The sequence below is a fragment of the Schistocerca serialis genome, chromosome 4, assembly GCF_023864345.2.
Source record: "Schistocerca serialis cubense isolate TAMUIC-IGC-003099 chromosome 4, iqSchSeri2.2, whole genome shotgun sequence".
Classification (NCBI taxonomy): Eukaryota; Metazoa; Arthropoda; class Insecta; order Orthoptera; family Acrididae; genus Schistocerca; species Schistocerca serialis.
Window position 1 is genome coordinate 188,110,117 of NC_064641.1, and position 23,759 is coordinate 188,133,875.

General features: G+C 40.0%; 1 protein-coding gene across 1 annotated transcript in view; it reads left to right on the forward strand.

Moving 5' to 3' along the window:
* Nucleotides 1–23,759, forward strand: part of LOC126474063 (SUMO-activating enzyme subunit 2) — a 132,809-nt gene that overhangs the window by 50,481 nt on the left and 58,569 nt on the right. The window contains exons 2-4 of the mRNA XM_050101473.1: nucleotides 1,773–1,927; nucleotides 6,059–6,346; nucleotides 6,608–6,675. Coding sequence (XP_049957430.1) covers nucleotides 1,773–1,927; nucleotides 6,059–6,346; nucleotides 6,608–6,675 — 511 coding nt within the window. The remainder of the gene's footprint in view (nucleotides 1–1,772; nucleotides 1,928–6,058; nucleotides 6,347–6,607; nucleotides 6,676–23,759) is intronic.

Consider the following 23,759-nt stretch of genomic DNA (forward strand, 5'->3'; position numbering starts at 1 on the left):
AATTAGCATGATGAGTGACCTGTTAAACTTAATTACTTTCATCATACATCAAATTTTTACTGAAGATTTGCTCATGTGAAAGGTGTGTGCCAAAATGGTGCCAAAAGTCAAGCAGAAGGACAACCGAAGAAACGTATGTTGATCTTGAGAAGATTGCCAATGACCCTGAATGGTGCAGTCATGTGATCACAGGTGGTGTATCCTGAATTTTTGTGTATGATCCTTGGACAAAATGGCAAAGTGAGGAGTGGCGTAGTGAGACATCTCCATGACCAAAAAAAGCTCGACGAGCGTGTGAGGACTGTGGAAGGGAAGGCAAATGACTAACTTTGGCTTATTGGGAGAATTTTAGGAAAGTATGGTTCATCTGTAAAGGAGACTGCATATAGGACACTGATATGCCCTATTTTTGAATACTGCTAAAGTGTTTGGGATCTGTGCCAGGTCAGGCTGAAGAAGGACATCGAAGCAACTCAGAGACAAGCTGCTGGATTTCTTACCAGTTGGTTTGAACAACACACAGGTGTTACCGAGATGCTTTGAGGAATACTATTGAGGAAATTTAGAGAACCAACATTTGAAGCTGCCTGCTGAATGGTTGTACTGCCGCCAACATACATCACATGTAAGGACCACAGAGATAAGATCCAAGAAATTAGTGCTCAAATGGAAACACACAGACAATCGTTTTTACTTGCTCTATTTGTGAGTGGAACAGGAAAGGAAATGACTAGTAGTGGTATGGGATACTCTCTGCCATGCACTGTACGGTGGCTTGCAGAGTATCTTTTAGATGTAGGTGTAGCAGATCAAAGATCAAAACAATGCTGACTTACTTTGTTAACAGTAGGGGTATCGTGCATAAAGAATTTGCTCATCCAAAACAAACTGTCAGCCAAGTATTTTACAAAGATGTCCTTGAAAGGCTCAGGAAAAGGGTGAATCAAGTGAGACTGGACATTGCAGATAAGGGGTGCTGCACTTCCATCATAGAATTTTTTACCCCAAAAGGCATTCCAGTTTGTTCTACAGCGCCTCTATTCATCTAATCTGAGGTTTTTTTGAAAAATGACATCATATTAGACTCTGGAGAACATTCAAAAAACATTCTTTGCTGCTACCAAGACTGGGAACAGCAGCTCCAATGGTTCATAGCTGCCCACAGGAACTACTTTGAAGGAGACAATATCGTTATTTGAAAAAAATTAAAACTTTCGTTAATAAAAAGTCAGACTCGTTACTTTTCTCACACACCTCATATCCTTATAACGCACCTATATAATCCTTTTCTCTATTTATCTCCTCTCCCTTTACCCTGCCCCCTCCCTCACTACCCAACCTGTTCATTCCTCCCCCCCCCCCCCCCCTTCCTCCTCCTCCTCCTCTGTGTGCACGTGCACATGTTTGGTGCTTCTGAAGAGTGATTTTCTCTGAAAGCTGAAATATTTCTAACATTCTTTTTCGTTGTACGTGGCTACTACACTATGCCTCCTTTTCTATGTAGTGAGTAGCAGTCAATTGTTTCCTCATTTTTAATTATTCAATCCTGGACTTTCCATTGGAGTTTACTGTTAGATAGAGTCCACAAGAATTGTGCGAATTGCCGAGAAACAAAAATTGCTTCATACAGAAGTGTGATTAGACACTGATACTTTAACAGTCTGTACATTCCTGTTTCTTTGTTTACTTCATTTAAATGTTAATGTTCATCGTGTATAACCATATATTTTTGAACCAAAGTTCTTTTGTTGATTATATTTCACGTTTTACAGGTTGATTTAGATACCATTGATGTTAGTAACCTCAACCGACAATTTCTGTTCCACAAACGCCATGTTGGAGAATCTAAAGCTAAGGTGGCTCGTGAAAGTGCACTCAGATTTAATCCAGATGTCAATATTAAGGCTCACCATGCCAACATAACAAGGTAATAAAACTCAGAGTAAATTTTTTTTATATATTAAATAACTAAACTGCTAATCAAAACCGAAAAATGCTACTGCAACACTATCTTGTACTTTTGTCGGAAAGTTTTTGTCACTGTTAATGCTTTGGATCCTAAATGCTGGGGCTGCCTGTTTCAAGCCAGAATTGTTAATTTTATATTCTTATGAGTTTTTCATTTCCATAGTGAACGAATCTGCAATTTATCTTCCTATATATTAGCAACCATCACTGAACTTGCAGCAGGTTTTTATTGTGCAAACTGATTTTGAATCTTCATTGTCAATTCTCGTTGTGCTGTATAAATTATTTGCACCCTGTATTACACATGTCAATTATATTCAGTCCCGCAACTCCGACCAGTTGGCAACTTGCCCATATTGCCCCCTGTGAGCCAACCAACACAGTTGTTTCTAAACTCTCTATATTACTAAACTGCTGTGCCCTGGCATTCCTTCTGTTGTATAAGCCCCCAGAAGCGATCCTATTTCCCCGTAACCCGGATACGCTCTTGCTGTGTTTGTCAGAAATATCGGGAGAGTGTCAGGAGGGTCAATTTTTTCTCAGAAGTTCAAGTTATGGAAATATCGATATTGGAAGAGTTAAGAGTTTGTCCTTACCTCTTTGATGCCTCTCTCTTTTTATCAACAATTGCACAGATTCCACAAGCATTTAGTATTGTGTGTGGACATATGGATCATCTGATGACACCTATTCAATGGAATGATTCACAAATTCATGATGAAATCCTTTTTTCATTAAGGTATTGTATGGCTTCAAGCCATCTGTTATCACTTTCATGCCTGGCAATATAAAGTGCTTTATCATAGAGACTAAAGTTTTCTTCTCCCTCGAATAAACTCTACCTACAAAGCACTTGCGGGATTCTACTTCAGTGTCAGCAAATACCCAAATATGTTCAACTTCATTTTTTAACGGTCGTCCTCTCTGGTATGTCCCAGTAGCTCATGCTTGTCTGTTTCAACTACCTTGTTTTGTCCACCGATTGGAACACTCTCGTTTGTGACTATGCCATAACGGACTTCCCAGCAGAATCCATAGTAGTCACACACACTGTTTGTGTGCAATTGTTTTTCAGAAGCTGTCATTTGTAACATACTGTCTCTTATTCAACAAGAAACTGAAACGATGTTCTTCTCGGTGGATAACTTGGAACTGTCAAACCATGTGTTCTTGCTTATACATGTTCTCTTGTGATGCAGGGCACAGAATAATTGCTAAGTAAATTCGGCGCCTGCACCTTTCTTGTGAAGTTTTCATAGACTTGAGTCCTCGATATTCTGCACAATTTGTGCTGTCTTCATCTGTAAGCAATTCGTAGTCCCAACAAAATCTCAACCAACTTTCTACACTACATAACTGAGAAATTAGATTTTGCCATGTGAGACTATCAGCATTTGAAACTGCAGTGCTTTTAACTCATTGCTGTCCACAACTGAAACTGATAAACTGTGTTACCCTGGCAAAACGCTAAACATTTACCACCACCAGAGTCATACGGTGGATATAGTTGCTCATTCAGTATATATCATTAGGGGCCTGCATATTCGGTAGGCAATAACTCTTGGAAATTACCGTATTGCCCGTATGTGATCATCTCACATACTTCCACATTAGTGGTAGCTCAGTTGTAACGTGACTGAGCCCAAAGGAATATGACACACCTCTATCAGTGACCTACAGCCTAATAGTCCCTCAACTTAGCTGCAGATGCTGAAGCTTGATGACTCACCACATCTGCTGTCGCATGATGATCTGGTTTTACATTTGATCCAAAAGAGTAGTTTATTTACGCTCATTTGAAGTTTGTCACCATGGTCTTCTCACCTCTTTTTACCATTCTGTGGTACAAGGATTCTGCACAGTGACTGGAAGATTGTCCGTCAACTGTGCAAGTTACCCTCACTTAGCAGGACTAGGCTGGGTGGGGGGACTGTTGCTGGTACACCTCCCCCACCTCACTGTGTCTTATTACTTTTTTATGGTTACTTTTATGGTTACTTTTTACCAGGTCCCTTGCATGAGATAATACTAAAAAGGATCAAATTGATGGGCAGTCCTTTTGCCCACAAGGAATCCTTTAGGCTGTGATTGTTAAAGGAAGAATGGACTGAAGACCTTACTCTTTAGTATTTTCATACAAGCTAATCAGTCAGTCATCTTGTATACTATTCTTGTCAGAAACTTGGATGCATGAGTTGTTAAGCTGTTCGCATCATAATTGTCGCATTTATCTGCCATTGCTGTCTTTTAGAATTGTGTGAATCAAGATCTTCCTAAGGTCCCCACAACACCTTGCTGTAGATTGTAGCAGTATCACCTGCTTCGTTGTTTTTGTCAGGAAATTGGGACATATTTTAAAAATATATACATTGGATCCTTCTGAAGCAATAATATGGCATCATCAAGCAAATACGTAAAAAATTTAAAAAAATTAAGAGAATATTACAGCGACACCACCACTACCACCACCCACCACCACCACAACCACCACCACCACATGCTATACTAATGCTCTGACAAACTTATTTATTTAAGAGAATAACACAGCAGCAAATACCAACTAACCATTACTGTATATTACCTTAGCTGGCCCAGGTTTTTCAGGACTCCACATTGTGAGGCTGGAAAGACTGCAATTTCTTTTATCTGACAACTTGTTTAATAGTTTTTCCACTGATACAACTTACCCATAAGATATCCAGAATCACAACTGCTCTGGCATTCTACAGAATTCTACAAAGCTGAGTAATGTCCCCATTTCTAACATTGCAGAGGTTCTAAATGTTCACTGCAGTTGTCACTGCTTCCATATCGTTAAATTTTTTACAGAGGCATTACATTATATTTTTGCTCTCCAAATAATGTAATGAGTGCAGATAACCACTCAGGCTATAGTTAAAGCATGGAATAGTGGACAGACTCGTGAACAAGGCCAAAAACATTGCTGGGCCTTTGGACGATGTATTTCTTCAGAATTAACAAGGAACACACCCGTCCATGGCTACATTATCCTGGCTAACTACATTGTCCCATGTGCTGTAGACCTACTGAGGTAAATAATTGTCAGGTTTAGTGGGTGAGAGAAGAAAGGAGATTAGGAGTAGGGAGCTTAAAGAGAATGAGTGAAAGGAATAGAGGCAGATGGGTGCAAAGGTGAGGCAGCAATGGTATGTGACAGGAAAGTGCTGTTGGGAAACATTTCATGTCACAGGCTGTAGAAGTTGTCTGCAATAGAACAGAGGAAGAGGAAAATAAAAACACTACATGTAGATTAATGTTGTGAAGGGGAGACATGAAGGCAGGGGTGTATGTGATTGTGGATAAGAGCTAGAAGCAGCTCAGGCTAGGAGGACTGATAGATCAAATTACACATTTTAAGGACAATTCCTGTCTTTATAATATAGAGAAGCTGTTCTGGAGTGAGATGCAAATACTGTGGATTGTGAAGTGGTCATTGGAGTAGACCATGTTGTTTTCAGGAAGTTTTGCCACTGGGATTAAACATATTTGGGTCATAGTCATAGTTGTCGCTGTCTCTTACACGATAGGATAAGCCTGTGATAAGTAGTCAAAGTAGGATGTAGTGAATAGATGCCTCGGATTGGTCTTACTCCTGGGTCTTCTACAGGATGCATCCCTTGTGGCAAGGGGTTGGGAGTAGGAGTGGCATTTGGATAGACCAGGATATTTTGTATACATTGGAAGGGCAGCAGAATGCCACATTGAGAAAGGAGGATTATGGGAAGAATGTTTCCCATTTAAGGGCTTGATGAAATGTAGCTGAAGCCCTGGTAAAGGATGTGGTTAAGTTGTTGAAATAGTTCTCTAACAGCCACCACCACCACCACCACAAACCAGCTGCAGAGGAGCATCCTGTCATTATTCACCCTGGACTATACAACAATTGATAGTACAGCTTATGTGCTTGTCAGTTTAAATACTTTTTATTGATTATGACTATTGGAATGGAAATGTTAAAGAAGGCTGGCTGAGTATAGATAAACACTGAACATTGATACCAGATGAAATTTTGACTTGTATTTCTGAATGTTACATTTTGATAAATTTTCAATTGATGATTCTTTTTCAGCTCTGAATATGGAATACAGTTCTTCAAAAAATTCAGTTTAGTGATGAATGCCCTGGACAACCGTGCAGCTCGCAATCACGTCAACCGTATGTGTCTTGCAGCAGATGTACCACTTATTGAAAGTGGTACAGCTGGGTACGATGGTCAGGTTGAACTTATACTGAAAAACCGCACTCAGTGTTATGAATGTCTCCCAAAAGCTGCTCAAAAGACATATCCTGGGTGCACAATTCGCAACACACCATCAGAACCAATCCATTGCATTGTTTGGGCCAAACATCTTTTCAAGTAAGTAATATTTCAAGACCATCTGGGTTATTGGACACTTTATGTAATGGTAGAAATGTACCAGCTTGTTGATTATGTTCTATCACAATACGTTTGCTGTATTACATATTAGCCATCAAAAAATATGTATAGGAATTTATTCTGTGATGTACTGTAAATTACGCCCTATGTCAAATCTTTGCGATCTTGTCGTAAGATTGAGTTTGTTGAAGAAAATAGAGAAATAGTACATAATCAGTGAACATGTTGTGTACTTTTCAGTCAGTTGTTTGGAGAAGATGATCCCGATGAAGATGTATCGCCGGACACAGAAGATCCTGAAGCTGCAGGTAAATAGTTTAGTTCGGCTGCTGGTATCAAACATTTCTCTCTTTCGGATTTTAGTGTTCTTTCTCTTATAATTCTTTTTCTCTTCACTTTGTTGAACAAAATTACCAGAAGTTTAACTATTTTGCTGTTATTGTATTTGTGAATTACTTACGGCAGTATCTGTTTTCTATTAAAAAGACTGAAATTGCGAAGGGGAGATAACTTAGTGTGACACAGTGAGGTGGCTGAACACTGGTAAGTAAGAATTTCAGACTACAGAAGTACACCAGATCCTGTTTTCATGGTTTGTACAAATTATTCCACGTGAATGCCAGGGTTGGGTCACTTCGGTACAAACTATACCCAGTGTCATCCTGTCCATGACCAAATTGCTGGCATCCTACCTTGAATTACCTTGTTGTTAAAACTACAGCAAACATTATTAGACTAAATGATTCAGCATGTCGTGCAATAAATTGATTGGTTGAATCAACCTGTTTATACACATAAGCATTGTTACTGTCACCATTCTACAGAGCATTGCATTATTAATGGTAAGACATCTGTCACCACAATCTCCTTCGTCTGATATTTTTCTGGTTAGTGGCAACCTGTGTTTCTTGTGGGGATTTATATTTCACTTTTCTCTGTATTAAGTTTGTTGGACGCTGAATCTGTGTGGATGTAGAAGTATTAGAATTCATAAGCTTCTTGAAAATAGATAAGTGATCAAGAAGATGAAGATAATAATGGACTAGAAATGTTGGAATCCTGTTACGCGAAGGGCAGTGTAGAAACAGAATAAAGTAAATGGATTGATGATGAATGCTCATGAACAGTTACTCACACCCATTACCAAACTGTTAAATTTCTGATTAAACTTGAATTTACTTTTGCTGTATCATTTTATTTTGTCAGTTTGTACCCAACATATGGAAGTGAGTAATCATGTGTGTATTTAGAATTTGTCATACGAAATGCATTTTTAAATGAACAAATGAAGTGAACTAATAATCTATTTGGGTAACATTTTGGATTAATATTTTTGTTGAAATGGCGTAACAGTGTTCTATAATGACGTGCTTCTGTAGTTTGAGGACAATTATGACAGAGAAAGTTAAATTAGCTTCAGTTTGATGTAGTCGCTCACTACAAGAATGCGTTGGTCACAGAATGATCTCTGTTCAGGGGCAGAGGATACCAATTACAGAAAGCTACAACTAACACATTTTGAAGCATCTTGTAAGAAGATACTGTCCAATGACATGGCAATTTCTCTCTCTGGATTGATTTTGACACACACACACACACACACACACACACACACACACACACACACACACAGTCTTGATTGTCTAGAAAACTCAACAGTTCTTGCCCACAAACAGTGTAGTCCCCCTCAAGATGGGGGGTCGTCAGTAGTTACAGCATCTTTTTAAAATACGTATTGATTTATAGCAGTCTCTAAAATGCATTCATATTTGATTATATAACATCCTATTGTACACTGAGGTGACAGAATTCGCGGAACAGCAATTTCCACATATACATCCTCAATCCTTGGATTGAGTGAGACCAAGTGGAACAGAAAAAACTCTTAAATTGCTGAGGGATGGGTACAAATTATACTGGCAGGGTCACAATAAAGAGGCTAAAAATGGAGTGGTGTTTGTGTTTCACAAAGACATTGATCCAGTTGCAGATGTGAGCTTTGTAAGTGAAAGAATAATTAGAGCTCGAGTGAACTTGGGAAAGAATAGTTTTACTATACTACAATTGTACGCACTTCAGCAAGGGTGCAGTGAGGAAGAAAAAACAAAATTCCTTGAAGAACTGGAAGGCCAAGTAAGAAAAGATAACATTATGATAATTGGAGATTTGAATGCTCAGATCGGCTCGAATAGAAAGGGATATGAGGAGGCGGAGGCTCTTTTGGATATGGAAGACAAAATGTTGACGACGAAGAAATTCTAAAGCTGTGCATAAGGAATTGTCTTTTAGTGAAGAATACATTCTTCAAGAAACAAGATAGTCATAAGATTACTAGATATGGCTGGGATGGCAAATCTAAGACAGTTATAGACTATATATTAACGGACAAATTAATTGGAGGAAAAGTAAGGGACACTAAAGTCATACCAAGTGAGCACTTGGATAGTGACCACAGGTTACTAGTTGCTGATCTACATTATAAGATGAAAAGTTTAAATGCTTGTGAGGTAACGGGCGAGTTGTGGCACCTTGAAAATATTCTAAGTTCGGAGCTGGCGCGGCCGCACGGGCTGCTCAGATTGCAGGGGCTCATCAGCAACCGCGTGATGCTGAATGTTAGCCGGAGCAAGAGGGGTAGCTCCAGCGCATGGTCCAGGCTGACTGCGTGGCTGAGAATTCCGTGTTGACACTGTGACAAGGTCTGTGCTTTGTGTCGATGAAGATTTGTATGCCGGGAGTGCCAAAGATGGCGGACTTTGTTAAACCATAAGGGCAGACATTTCACAGTTAATGTAGAGATTAGTAATAGCCAGAGGAATCGTGACACCTTAAAAGGAAATCTGTACATTACCATTATTTGCACAACTATTCTGATGGTGTAATCATATTTTCAATATCTTTATTAGTTTAAACTTTAGTATCTGACTGTAAATTATACAAGTAACACCCAATAACGAATTTCCAAAATCTAAATAGTTCATCCAATTTTGTCAATCTACGTGTCTTTAGAAAGCTATTAGTGTAAACCTAAATTGGTATGAATTTCAGACATGTAACTTGAATAGTACACAAGTTATTGTAGGTCAAAGTGGCCGATTACTATTGATCTCGTCAGGCCATAAGTACTCCACAGTTACACAAAAAAACGGTAGCAGCAAGCTTATGAATTTATTTATTCATCTATGTCTTAGTTTATAACAGATATATTCTATTCATGAAGAAATTGGACAAATATTTACTGTGTTTTAGAAAGCACAGAGACATTAGGGTACTGGCCTATCTTTGCTTCTACTCCTTTGATATATGTTTGTTTAATTTGTTTATGTAATTAATAATGTGTGTTAGAGCTTGTTTATGGTCCAGCCATAGGAATATTTATTTAATTTCAAGTTATTTAAATGTAAATCCAGTATTTAGTATGTGTTTCAATATATTTGTGAGTGTGCATTGGCTGGGAGACATGGCGGGTGCACCCTAGCCAATCACAGCGCTCGCTACTACAGTAGGCGACTACCGAAGAATGGAGAGACTGTATGGAATTGGGGGGGGGGGGGGGGGGCCATCGGGTCGCACAGGACACAGGGGAGTACTGAACAGGACGGTGCGACAGACGGCCTCACAGGACATGGGGAGTGCTGGCCGGGGAGGCGAGACAGACAGTCGCAGGAAATACTTGGAGAGTGGAGCAGTTTGCGCATGGTCGCGGGAGATAGAAATATTTCGTAGTGCCAACTTGTGCACTTGTGAGATTTTCGTGGCTTCTGCAGTGAAGACGTATTTTGCATTTAGAAGTGAATATCTCACGAGCTATGTTGTTGCTCATAACTAATTACGTGAAGTAGGAACCTATTGTTTCCCTGTTATTCAACTTATATTTTATTTAATTGCTGGACCACTGACACCAATAAGTTTTGCAGTAGTAAATGGCATTCTTAAAGGTACTTCTGCTATCGTACTCATCACTTAGTCGTTAGAAATAGTACCTGCAGATTCTATTTAATTGCAATTGTTCATCTATAAATTTCTATGTTACATTCAAAATTCGCAATTGCCGAGTGATAGGAACCTTCGACTATTTGATTCATGTATATTCATATTGTATACTGTCGACTCAGCAGTATTTGCCTTGTAATGCAGCAACTACGTATCACAGCCCCTAGACAATGAAACCAGCCAAAACTTTTAATATTGCAACTCTGAGTTTGAGGGTACGTAGTTGAGGGTCACATTTTCGTTTATTTGAAAGCCTGCATGCAGTACAAAGAATGCCAAAAATTAAGGAGTGGAAGTTGAAAGAAGAAGAAGAAAATAAGAAAAGTTTCTAAAATCTAGTAACACAAAAATTGCCAAAAACTGAAAGGGGTAGTGTAGAGGAAGAGTGGAACCTATTTAAAACATCAATAGTTAACAGTGCTCTGCAGATAAGCAGCAGAACAAATGGTAAAGTGAAAGACAAAGAAGCCACATGGTGGAACAATAGAGTAAAAGATGCAATTAAAAAACATAATATGTCAAAGAAAAACATGGAGTTTGAAAAAGAAATCAGAACCAGGGGCTGGTGCCAAAAGATGAACACAAGTTGACAACACTGGGGAAGGAATACTGACAAAAGAAACTCCAAGCAAAGAGAATCGTGAAAGAAGAAAAGGAGGAGAGTTGGGAAATATTCACCCAGAAACTAGAGCAGGATAGCAGAGGGAACCAAAAACTGCTATATGGGTTATTGAAAAGTAAGAGAGCTGATCGAGAAGACATAAAAGCGATTGAAACAGAGAATGGGGATATTATCAGGGACATGGAAGGTATCAGAGAAGAGATGAAGAATTATTTTGAAATCTTACTGAATGGGGAAGGTGCACAAGAAGGTGCCATCGAAGTCATTGAATTGGAGCAGGAGCAGGATCCAGTCTCTTGGTTAGAAACTGAGGATTCCCTGAAACAGATGAAAATTGGGAAGGCGGCTGGAGTAGATGAGCTGACAGCAAATATGATTAAAACTGCAGGAATCCATGGAATACAGTAGTTACACCGAGTGCTGGGGGTGATATGGAAAGAAAACAAAGTGCCAGGTAAATGAAAAAAAGGAATTAAGATACCGCTGTTCCAGAAAGGTAGTAGAAAGAAATGCACAGACTACCAAGGAATCACACTGTTATCACACTGCCTGAAGATAATGGAAAAGGTCATAGAAAAAGACTGCAAAAAATTCTAGAACCCCATTTAGAGGAACAAGAGCATGGGTTCAGAAGTAATAGGGGAACAATAGATCTCATTTTCTCCCTCCGTCAGTCAATGGAGAAGTATTGGGGAAAAGGAAAAGGACTTGATAGTAGTATTCATGGATTTGGAAAAAGCATATGACAGTGTTCCAATGGATAAAATATGGGAATACTTGAGAAAACATAATGTTCCTGATCCATTAATTTAAAAAGTCCAGATGCTGTACGATGGTTGTGAGAGCAGTGTACAAGTAGGAGGTGAAAGATCAAAATGGTTTAAGACAAAGAGAGGTGTTCAACAAGGCAGTTCGCTTTCTCCTATACTCTTCATTACTCTTATGGACACAATCATGAAAGAAATCAAGGAAGAAGAAAATGAAGATCTCAGTGCTTTTGTTTTTCCTGATGACATCGTCATTTGGTGAGAGACGGAAACGGAGGTTCAGAGAGAGACGAAAACGGAGGTTCAGAGGAGACTGGATTACTGCAACACAAAATTTTAAAAAAAATCAAGTTAACTATGAGTAGGAACAAGACGGTGGCAATGAAGATGAGCAGGACACCCACAGCTTGTCACATCATACTGGAGGGGGAGAAGATTGAATATGTGAAAAGCTTCAGTTATCTGGGTAGCATCATATCACGTGATGGAAGTTCCAGAATAGAAGTCTTAAACAGAATAACAAAAGGTGTAGCTTCTTGCACCAAGTACAAAATCTAATCTGTGACAAGGAAGTCTCTCAAAGAGCCAAACAGACCACGTATAAAACTTATCTCCTGCCAATCATGATGTATAGTCTAGAGGCCTTTGTCATAAATAAGAGAGAAGAGAGTCAAATACAAGCATGTGAAATGAAGTTCCTTAGGTCAGCTCTACAAAAAACTAGGAGAGTCAGGAATGACCATGTAAGGAGAGACCTGCAGGTGACATTGACTGTAGAGGAGAGGATGAGTGCTTTGAAATTGAATTGCTTTTGTCATGTGAAGTGAATGCATCCGACTTGTACTCCACGCCAGTATTTGGAGATGGAGGTACCAGGAAGAAGACCAATTGGGCGGCCTAGAAAGAGATGGACAGACCAGGTTAAGGAAGATCTCAAGGGGAGAGGAGTAACATGGGATGTAGTGGAGAGGGAAAAGCTATACCAGAACAGAAACCAGTGGAGGCATATTGTTCACAAAGTTCCTACCCGGCTCGCTGGAAGGAAATCCTGATGATGATGACAGGTGATGGTTAGCATTGCGGACACAAGGTATAAAAGGGCAGTGCATTGGTGGAGCTCTCATTTGTATTCACGATTCATGTGAAAAAGTTTCTGACATCATGATGATCGCACATTGGGTATTGACAGACTTTGAACGTGGAGTGGTAGTTGGAACTAGATGCATTGGACATTCCATTTCCGAAGTCGTTAGGTGCTAACAGATAAGCAACACTGAGTGAAATAACTACAGAAATTCAGTGTAGTACATACGACGACTATATCCGTTAGGCCATTGTGACAAAATTTGGCATTCACAGGCTGTGGCAGCAGGCGACATGAGTGCCTTTGCTAACAGCACGACATCGCCTGCAGCACCTCTCCTAGGCTCAGGACCATATCAGTTGGACCCTAGATAACTGGAAGACTGTTGCCTGGTCAGATGAGTCCCAGTTTCAGTTGGTAAGAGCTGATTGTAGTGTTTGACTGTGGCACAGGCCGTATGAAGCCATGGGCCCAAGTTTTCAACAAGGTACTGTGCAAGCTGATAGAAGCTCCATAATGGTGTGGGCTGTGTTTACATGGAGTGGACTGGGTCCTCTGGTCCAATTGAACTGATCATTGATTGGAAATGGTTATGTTCAGCTATTAGGAGACCATTTGCAGCAGTTCATGGGCTTCACATTCGCAAACAGCAATGTCATGGCACTGGGCCGCAGTCATTCGTGATTGATTTGAAGAACATTCTGGACAATTCGAGCAAATGATTTAGGGATCCACATTGCCCGACATGAATCGCATCGAACGTTTATAGGAGGCCTCGAGATACAGGCCTCCAAAGATGACACTGGGAACACCATTTTGAAGATTCGAATTTCAGAAAATTTTTTGAAATGCTGTATCTCTGTAACAGTTCTAGATATTTTTTTTTATTTAAAAGATGATTACAATGGTTTCCCTCATTTGGACATACCTGTCAAAGTTCTTTTACTGTCACCTTTTGGAATTTTTTTTACAATTTACAGTGCCCCCCCCCCCCCCCCCAACCTCCAAAAAAAAAATAAAAAAAATAATCAAAGAGAAAAGTTGGATTCTTTTTCTGTTGATGAGTACCTTGTAGTACTATATTCTCTGTAAAGGAGGGCTTCCACTTTTCGGGGGTAATATATGTCTTCGCCGAAGTTGTTTCTTACTGATTTCTTTGTTACAATGTTTACTTCTATTGTCTTTGCTGCAGTTTGATAAATAACTTTGTTGTGGTTTCTTGTCAGTTTGTCATGGTTGTTCATTGCAGGTTTCTGTATTGCAGTTGTTCAGTTCTAATTTGTTTATTGAAGAGGCTTCTAAGAAATCTGAGACCATCCAGTGAGTTCTGTGTTTTCCTGGGGAATTTGCCAGTTGAGAGAGTTGCAGTGTGTTTTGTGAAAAGGACTGTGTGAAATGTTTTCTGACTGGGGCCACAGAAGAGTGAAGTACACTATGTGATCAAAAGTATCCGGACACCCCCAAAAGCATACATTTTTCATATTAGGTGCATTGTGCTGCCACCTACTGCCAGGTACTCCTTATCAGCGACCTCAGTAGTCATTAGACATCGTGAGAGAGCAGAATGGGGCACTCCGTGCAACTCACAGACTTCGAACGTAGTCAGGTGATTTGGTGTCACTTGTGTCATACGTCTGTACATGAGATTTCCACACTCCTAAACATCCCCAGCTCCACTCTTTCTGATGTGGTATTGAAGTTGAAACGTGAAGGGACATGTACAGCACAAAAGCGTACTGGCCAACCTCGTCTGTTGACTGACAAAGACCGCAGACAGTTGAACAGTGTCATAATGTGTAATAAGCATACATCTATCCAGACCTTCACACAGGAATTCCAAACTGCATCAAGATCCACTGCAAGTACTATGACAGTTAGGCGGGAGGTGAGAAAACTTGTATTTCATGGTCGAGTGGCTGCTCAGAAGCCACACATCACACCATTAAATGCCAAATGACACCTTGCTTGGTGTAAGGAGCGTAAACATTGGACGATTCAACAGTGGAGAAGTAGTGCCAACAGTAAAATTCGCAGGTGGTGATGTTATGGTGTGGTCATGTTTTTCATGGAGGGGACTTGCACCCCTTGTTTTGCGTGGCACTATCACAGCTCAGGCCTACATTGATGTTTTAAGCACCTTCTGTTGAAGAGCAGTTCGGGGATGACGATTGCATCTTTCAACAAGATCGAGCAACTGTTCATAATACACGGCCTGTGGCGGAGTGGTTACATGACAATAACGTTCCTGCAATGGACTGGCTGCATAGGGTCCTGACCTGAATCCTGTAGAACACCTCTGGGGTGTTTTGGAACGCCGACTTCATGCCAGGTGTCACTGACGGACACAGATACCTCTCCTCAGTGCAGCACTCTGTGAAGAATGGGCTGCCATTCCTCAAGAAAACTTCCAACACCTTATTGAATGTATGCCTGCCGGAGTGGAAGCTGTCATCAAGGCTAAGGGTGTGCTAACACCATATTGAATTCCAGCATTGTCGATGAAAGGCACCACGAACTTGTAAGCCATTTTCAGCCAGGTGTCCAGATACTTTAGATCACATAGTTTATAAGACAAACAAAAAACAGACTTTGTTCAGGTTGGGAATAAGTGTTCTCATTTGAAGGCTCTGTTTCAAAGTGAAGATTTTTCCGGTGATGAATTTCTGTGTTCTAAATGTTTTGACAGAATAACAACAGTGATAATATCTGAATAAAGTGAAGCCTCCCATGGTGAAGATGATGTAGATTTTGCATCAATAGAGGGAGAATTAAAAACCATGGATCAGTCAACTACAGAGGTAGGTGTTAGTCTTGTTAAGAAACCGTGGTCAGTAAAGTGAAGTCATAAGCTACATGCATCAAGAAAGCGCAGAGAAATTACTAAAGCTATGGATGAATACACTACAGCAAAACTGACCACACTCTTCAAAGTAGAAATTCCATCTTCAGAAGAAAATGAACCAAAGCACTCTTGCACCACTTGCCAAGAATTTTTCACAAATATCAATTCAGCTGTTGAATATTGTGCATCCTACAGTGAAATGGTGCAAGTTTTAACTATTATTCCAGAGACATTTTCAAAGAAAACAATTTTGAACCACATTCCATCAGTATCAAAGTACATGGTAGATAAATCAAGAAAAGTGAGGTCTGTAAAGAGTCTTTGGAAGACCAGATCCCTATTATGGTCACCCTGTAGAAGCAGCTCATGTTCAAATAGCACAGTCATTTAATCGGGAAGATAAATGAGACTGTTCTTGCCAGAGTACCAACAAAAAAGACACTGTAACTGTTACAGTTGCAGGTCAAAAAAGTTGTGAAAGTGAAGAGGTGCATGACTCGAAGTATTAAAGAACCTTTTTCAATTTATTAGAGCAACTATACAACTTCTCATGTTGGAAGATCAAAATTTTATGCACTACAACCTAAGTGGGTAGTTCCATACCCACCTAGAGATGTCTTGTCTGTGTGTACTGCGCGAATTTTGAACTTTGTGTGATAACTTGAAGAACTTACTGGAGCATGTGACACATGACGTCTTGGTTGGGCGCGTGAAGTCATTAGTAGTCTGTGACAAAAAGCGAGAGACTTGTTTGTTTGAAGGGTGTAGTGAATGTCCTGGAAAGGGAGGACTGTCTTTACAGACGCTTGGCTTGGAAGACGTAGCAGATAACTCTGCAGAAATTACATATGTGACATGGGAGGAAAATATACTAATTAAGAAAACTGTTGCCTTTGACAGTTTCATTGATGAGCTTGGTAAATGGTCAGTGAAAGCAGTGACACACCAGCATCTGGAGAAATTGCAACAACACATTGTAGAAGTGAAAGGATGTGTACAGGCTGAAGAATTATGTTTAGTACTTCACTGTGATTTTGCTGAGAACTGGTCTGTAATTCTCCCACAAGAAGTGCAAGGATATAATTGGAGTAATTACCAGGTTTCAATTTTTACAGGAGTGACATATTTTCAAAACAAGACCACACTTGTTGCACTTACAAGTGATGACTCAGCACATGTTTTGCTAGCAGTGCGCAAAATTCTTCAACTGCAAATAGGGGCAGAGAAGATCATCATTATTTCTGATGGTGCTCCTAGTCATTTTAAAAATCATTACCAGCTGTTTGAATTGAGTAAGTTGCTTGTGCCAACTGACTGGGTATACAGTGCTACTGGTCACAAGAAGTGGCCCTGTGATGATTCAGGTGATCTGCTGAAGCACCATGCTACAAAACCTAATCTTTCCATACCAAGTACAGCTGCGACTCAGGATGATGAGGGTTTTACGATAGTCGTGAAATCTTACACATCCACAGCCCTCATTCTTTTGTCCAAAGAGGAAATCGAAGAATTCCACGAGCAGAAAAAAGAAGAATGGTCCAAACAAACTTCTCCTGTGGAAGGAATTTAGAAGAGACATTTTTGGACTCAAAGTGATGCGTGCACTTTAAAGAGCAAGAAAGAAGAAATTTCCTTCGTTTAGCCAACACCTCAGAAACAGCAGGATAATATTGAGATTCACAACCTGAGGAGGAGGAGGATGTTTGTGGCGTTTGTGTATGACTGTGACTGGTGGATTGCAGAGATTATAGACACCAGTTATGAGTTAAACGAGGTAGTTGTGAACTATATGCTACCACATGGACGAGCTGCTGGATATAGGTTTCCACCTGGAGGAAAGCGCCATCAGTGCTCACTTCCTGTTCACAATGTTGTGAAGATTGTAAGTGCTCCAGTTCCTCTTGTTTCAACAGAAAAGCATCACTCTATATCAAAGGAAGATATTGAACCAGTGGAGCACATTTTTAGTTCATTGATTGGCTAATTTCAGTACGAAACAGAAGTCACAGAAGCTGTATAAATTGAAAATGCTTGAAAAATGAGTCTCTTATCTTTCAAAACTAAAATTATGTTAAATGAGGTTAGGTTTTGATTTTTATGAGCCAGTTATGTCATAATGTGGTAATAAAACCGGTTTTATGTATGGCAAAAATTTCAATTGTTTATAAAACCTGTTCAGCCTAAAAGTGGAAGCTCTCCTTTTCTGGGAATGGAATCAACAGAGAAAAAACAAAATTTTATGGATTGTCATTTTTGAAAAAAAAAAAAAATTCCATAAATTATAAAGTTCAGAATGCTATAGTAAAAGAACAGATAAGATCAAATGGAAGATTTCTTTATCATGAAGCAATTATCTTTCAAATAAAAAAACAACAAAATGTCTAGAACTGTTCCAGAAATACAGGATTTTAAAATTGTTTCCAAAATTCGCATCTTCAAAATTGTATGTGCAGTGTCATCATTGGAGGGCTGTATCTCGGAGCAGACATTTTTTGGATAAAAGGAAGACTGTGCAGTGCTTCATAACAACAAATTGCCTCCAATGAGCGTGAAGTTGCAACTGTTTATGTTCGATTTGTTTTAGCAGTTACATGCGGGCTCATGCGTATTTGCAGTTGAGTCACGTTTGAGGAGTAGATTCTCCCGCTTCTGGCTACAGGAATGTGGCTGTTGGCTGTGCAAGCAGTCGCAGCAAGTAGCTAGATGCTACCGGCAAAAGGGGAGGGGGGGGGCCTAATTCATATTATTGAAGAAAAAAAACTTGTTTCACAAAGTGCCTAGCATCCAGCGTACTTTTGTCTATTGATTATTCATATGATTTTGAAATGCTTCCCTGTTGGTTTTTGAACACATTTTAAGTTGATTTCTGAATGAATCATAAGTTGACTTTTGAATGCATGCACGACTGTCAGGAGAATCATCGTCGCATCTAGAAATAAACTTTCTGCAGACAAAAGGGGACGGGGCTATACGAGCTGAGGGAGTAAAGCCCAACGGATGAATGCCAATCGCTGTCTGATTATGTGGTTGATCGGGTTTGCGAATGATCAGCATTGCTATAATTACTTGCGAAATCCATAGATTCAGACTACCAGAATCTAAATAGACGACGACAGGAATAACAGGTGATAAAGATTACGTATTATCTTCTTGGTGGAGGTTCGAGTCCTCCCTTGGGCATGGGTGTGTGTTTTTGTCCTTAGGATAATTCAGGTTAAAGTAGTGTGTAAGCTTAGGGACTGATGGCCTTAGCAGTTAAGTCCCATAAGATTTCATACATATCTTCTCGGTGTATCCAAGAAAATGAAATTTTGACAAAATTTTTGGCCAGATCGCCACACTAGTAAGGACCAGCAGTACAGTCCCCGGCTTGCAGCCACGGAAGTTCTATTCTGGAAGTGATGCGGAAAACGTGTTGTTCGAACACGTAATAACGCCTAACTGGAAAATAATAGCGGGATAACTAAACCTGTGATTCTGGCAGGGTTAGTGAAGTTAATCGGCGAACAAATTTTGACAATGGCAGCAATAGCTACAGAATTAGTGATGACAAGATTGTTTGTTAGAAGGAGGAAGGAGAAGAAACGAGGACATCGCACAAATTATGGAAGAATAAAACGATTTCAAATTTTTATAAAAATTTCGTAACGCTACTTTTCGATCTCGTGCTTGAGAAGCTGGTGCGTATGAATGAAATATGAAACTATTTCCTAACATAAAACTTTTGGCTTGGTGCCAAAACAGCCTCGTTTATTTGGTGTGTAACAAAATTGCTGTCATATTAGAAAAGCCTATTTTGTTTTATCTAGCAGACAGTGACAAAATAGACGTAATCAGATCAAGAAATGACACCAGTATTGGGTATTTGTTTGTATTAACAGCTTTTTCAGTATTAGATAACGACGTTTCGATTTTTCATGTAGCAAAACGTTTGCCGAACTTTGATGAGGTAATAGATTCTTTCGCGGAAAGGAAAGCACACCATAAAGCGGTAGCAAGATTAGAGAGAAAAAATGCTAGGAGCTAAGGTTTGAAGAAATGTGTGATTTCTTCCTTATCTCTTGTCAGTATTGATTTTATATATCCTATATTTAATTTTATGTCGCACAAAACAGCAAGTTATTAACTAATAGGCAATAAAGAGCTCAGATTTTCTGAAGAGTTCTTCTTCTCTCGATTACAAATAATCCCATCCGCTATTATTTGCGAGATTCTTCTTTTTTTTAAAAAGAGAGAGAGAGAGAGGGGGGGGGGGGGGGGGGAGGGGGGGGCAGGCTGTCAAACCGGCCGACTGGGAGCAGGAGAGGCACTACAGGACATTTCAATTTCCACTCTCCTGAATATAGTTTGGATGTGCGGTAGAAAAATGCTTCGTGAAGAGGCGTGGCACTGCACTTTGGTATACTTAAAACTAAATAATATGTCGTACATTTTCTCGAATACATATGTTTTATGTTTCAGACTTTTCAGAAAGATGAGCCCTACGAGACGAACGTATTTTGAAAATTCGATTTTTGTTTTTAGTATTGACCCGGTTCGCAAATGTCGTAGATCCAGGGCTGATGCCCAGAGCAGTTTGAGTTATAGTGGGTAGTCCCCACATGACCCGTGTTTACATTTAGTGATTTTACTGTTTCCCCTTCGTTTACTCTCACGTGAAATAAAAGCAAAACGGATGTCTGTGGCTGGGAGCTATCAAGTGAATTAAAACACATTCACGTAATTACGGAAGTCTAAAATATGTCATTAGTTTCAGATTTTATTTTTCCATGTTTCTGACAGTCAAGCATTAATCGCCTTGCGGAACAATAAAGTTATTTTTGTCTGTTTGCTAAAGAAATTTGACTTATGTTAACCTTTTCTGCAGAGGCAGTCAATGTTGTTGTTGTTGTTGCCTTCAGTCTTGAGACTGGTTTGATGCAGCTCTCCGTGCTACTCTATCCTGTGCAAGCTTCTTCATCTCGCAGTACTTACTGCAACCTACATCCTTCTGAATCTGCTTAGTGTATTCATATCTAGGTCTCCCTCTACGATTTTTACCCTCCACGCTGCCCTCCAATGCTAAATTTGTGATCCCTTGATGCCTCAGAACATGTCCTACCAACCGGTCGCTTCTTCTTGTCAAGTTGTGCCACAAACTCCTCTTCTCCCCAATTCTGTTCAATACCTTCTCATTGGTTATGTGATCTACCCATCTAATCTTCAGCATTCTTCTGTAGCACCACATTTCGAAAGCTTCTATTCTCTTCTTGTCCAAACTATTTATCGTCCATGTTTCACTTCCATTCATGGCTACACTCCATACAAATACTTTCAGAAACGACTTCCTGACATTTAAAACTATACTCGATGTTAACAAATTTCTCTTCTTCAGAAACGATTTCCTTGCCATTGCCTGTCTACATTTTATATCCTCTCTACTTCAACCATCATAAGTTATTTTGCTCCCCAAATAGCAAAACTCCTTTACTACTTTAAGCGCCTCATCTCCTAATCTAATACCCTCAGCATCACCCGATTTAATTCGACTACATTCCATTATCCTCACTTTGCTTTTGTTGATGTTCATCTTATATCTTCCTTTCAAGACACTGTCCATTCCGTTCAACTGCTCATCTAAGTCCTTTGCTGTCTCTGACAGAATTACAATGTCATCGGCCAACCTCAACGTTTTTATTTCTTCTCCGAATTTTTCTTTTGTTTCCTTTACTGCTTGCTCAATATACAGATTGAATAACATCGGGGAGAGGCTACAGCCCTGTCTCACTCCCTTCCCAACCACTGCTTCCCTTTCATGCCCCTCGACTCTTATAACTGCCATCTGGTTTCTGTACAAATTGAAAATAGCTTTTCGCTCCCTGTATTTTACCCCTGACACCTTTAGAATTTGAAAGAGAGTATTCCAGTCAACATTGTCAAAAGCTTTCTCTAAGTCTACAAATGCTAGAAATGTAGGTTTGCCTTTCCTTAATCTACCTTCTAAGATAAGTCGTAGGGTCAGTATTGCCTCACGTGTTCCAACATTTCTATGGAATCCAAACTGATCTTCCCCGAGGTTGCCTTCTATCAGTTTTTCCATTCATCTGTAAAGAATTTGCGTTAGTATTTTGCAGCTGTGACTTATTAAACTGATAGTTCGGTAGTTTTCACATCTGTCAACACCTGCTTTCTTTGGGACTGGAATTATTATATTCTTCTTGAAGTCTGAGGGTATTTTGCCTGTCTCATACATCTTGCTCACCAGATGGTAGAGTTTTGTTAGGACTGGCTCTCCCAAGGCCGTCAGTAGTTCCAATGGAATGTTGTCTACTCCCGGGGCCTTGTTTCGACTCAGGTCTTACAGTGCTGTGTCAAACTCTTCACGCAGTATCATATCTCCCATTTCATCTACATCTACACCCTCTTCCATTTCCATAATATTGTCCTCAAGTACATCGCCCTTGTATAGACCCTCTATATACTCCTTCCACCTTTCTGCTTTCCCTTCTTTGCTTAGAACTGGGTTTCCATCTGAGCTCTTGATATTCATGCAAGTGGTTCTCTTTTCTCCAGAGGTCTCTTTAATTTTCCTGTAGGCAGTATCTATCTTACCCCAAGTGAGATAAGCCTCTACATCCTTACATTTGTCTTCTAGCAATCCCTGCTTAGCCATTTTGCACTTCCTGTCAATCTCATTTTTGAGACCTTTGTATTCGCTTTTGCCTGCTTCATTTACTGCGTTTTTATATTTTCTCCTTTCATCAATTAAATTCAATATTTCTTCTGTTACCCAAGGATTTCTACTAGCCCTCGTCTTTTTACCTACTTGAACCTCTGCTGCCTTCACTATTTCATCCCTCAGAGCTACCCATTCTTCTTCTACTGAATTTCTTTCCCCCATTCCTGTCAATTGTTCCCATATGCTCTCCCTGAAACTCTGTACAACCTCTGGTTTAGTCAGTTTATCTAGGTCCCATCTCCTTAAATTCCCACCTTTTTGCAGTTTCTTCAGTTTTAATCTACAGTTCATAACCAATAGATTGTGGTCAGAGTCCACATCTGCCCCTGGAAATGTCTTACAATTTAAAACCTGGTTCCTAAATCTCTGTCTTACCCTAGTATCTCCAGGATTCTTCCATGTATACAACCTTCTTTTATGATTCTTGAACCAAGTGTTAGGTATGATTAAGTTATGCTGTGTGCAAAATTCTACCAGACGGCTTCCTCTTTCATTTCTCTCCCCCAATCCATGTTCACCCACTATGTTTCCTTCTCTCCCTTTTCCTACTCTCAAATTCCAGTCACCCATGACTATTAAATTTTCGTCTCCCTTCACTACCTGAATAATTTCTTTTATCTCATCATACATTTCATCAGTTTCTTCATCATCTGCAGAGCTAGTTGGCGTATAAACTTGTTCTACTGTAGTAGGCATGGGCTTCGTGTCTATCTTGGCCACAATAATGCGTTCACTATGCTGAACTTCAACCTACCTGCCCGATTAAGGGGTCTGACGTTCTATGCTCTGATCCGTAGAACGCCAGTTTTCTTTCTCCTGATAACGACGTCGTCATGAGTAGTCCCCACCCGGAGATCCGAATGGGGGACTATTTTACCTCCGGAATATTTTACCCAAGAGGACACCATCATCATTTAACCATACATTAAAGCTGCATGCCCTCGGGAAAAATAACGGCTGTGGTTTCCCCTTGCTTTCAGCCGTTCGCAATACCAGCACAGCAAGGCCGTTTTGGTTAGTGTTGCAAGGCCAGATCAGTCAATCATCCAGACTGTTGCCCCTGCAACTACTGAAAAGGCTGCTGCCCCTCTTCAGGAACCACATATTTGTCTGGCCTCTCAACAGATACCCCTCCGTTGTGGTTGCACCTACGGTACGGCCATCTGCATCGCTGAGGCACGCAAGCCTCCCCACCAACGGCAAGGTCCATGGTTCATGGGGGTGGGCAGTCAGTGTATTTGAAACGAAATGTTTAATTCCACAGTAGTGGCTAGTTTCAAATGTTCGCTTCATTTCAAGTGCACGTTTTCATTTTCTAGCACTTATGGCATTCTGCCATAATAAAGAAACAAACATGATATATTAC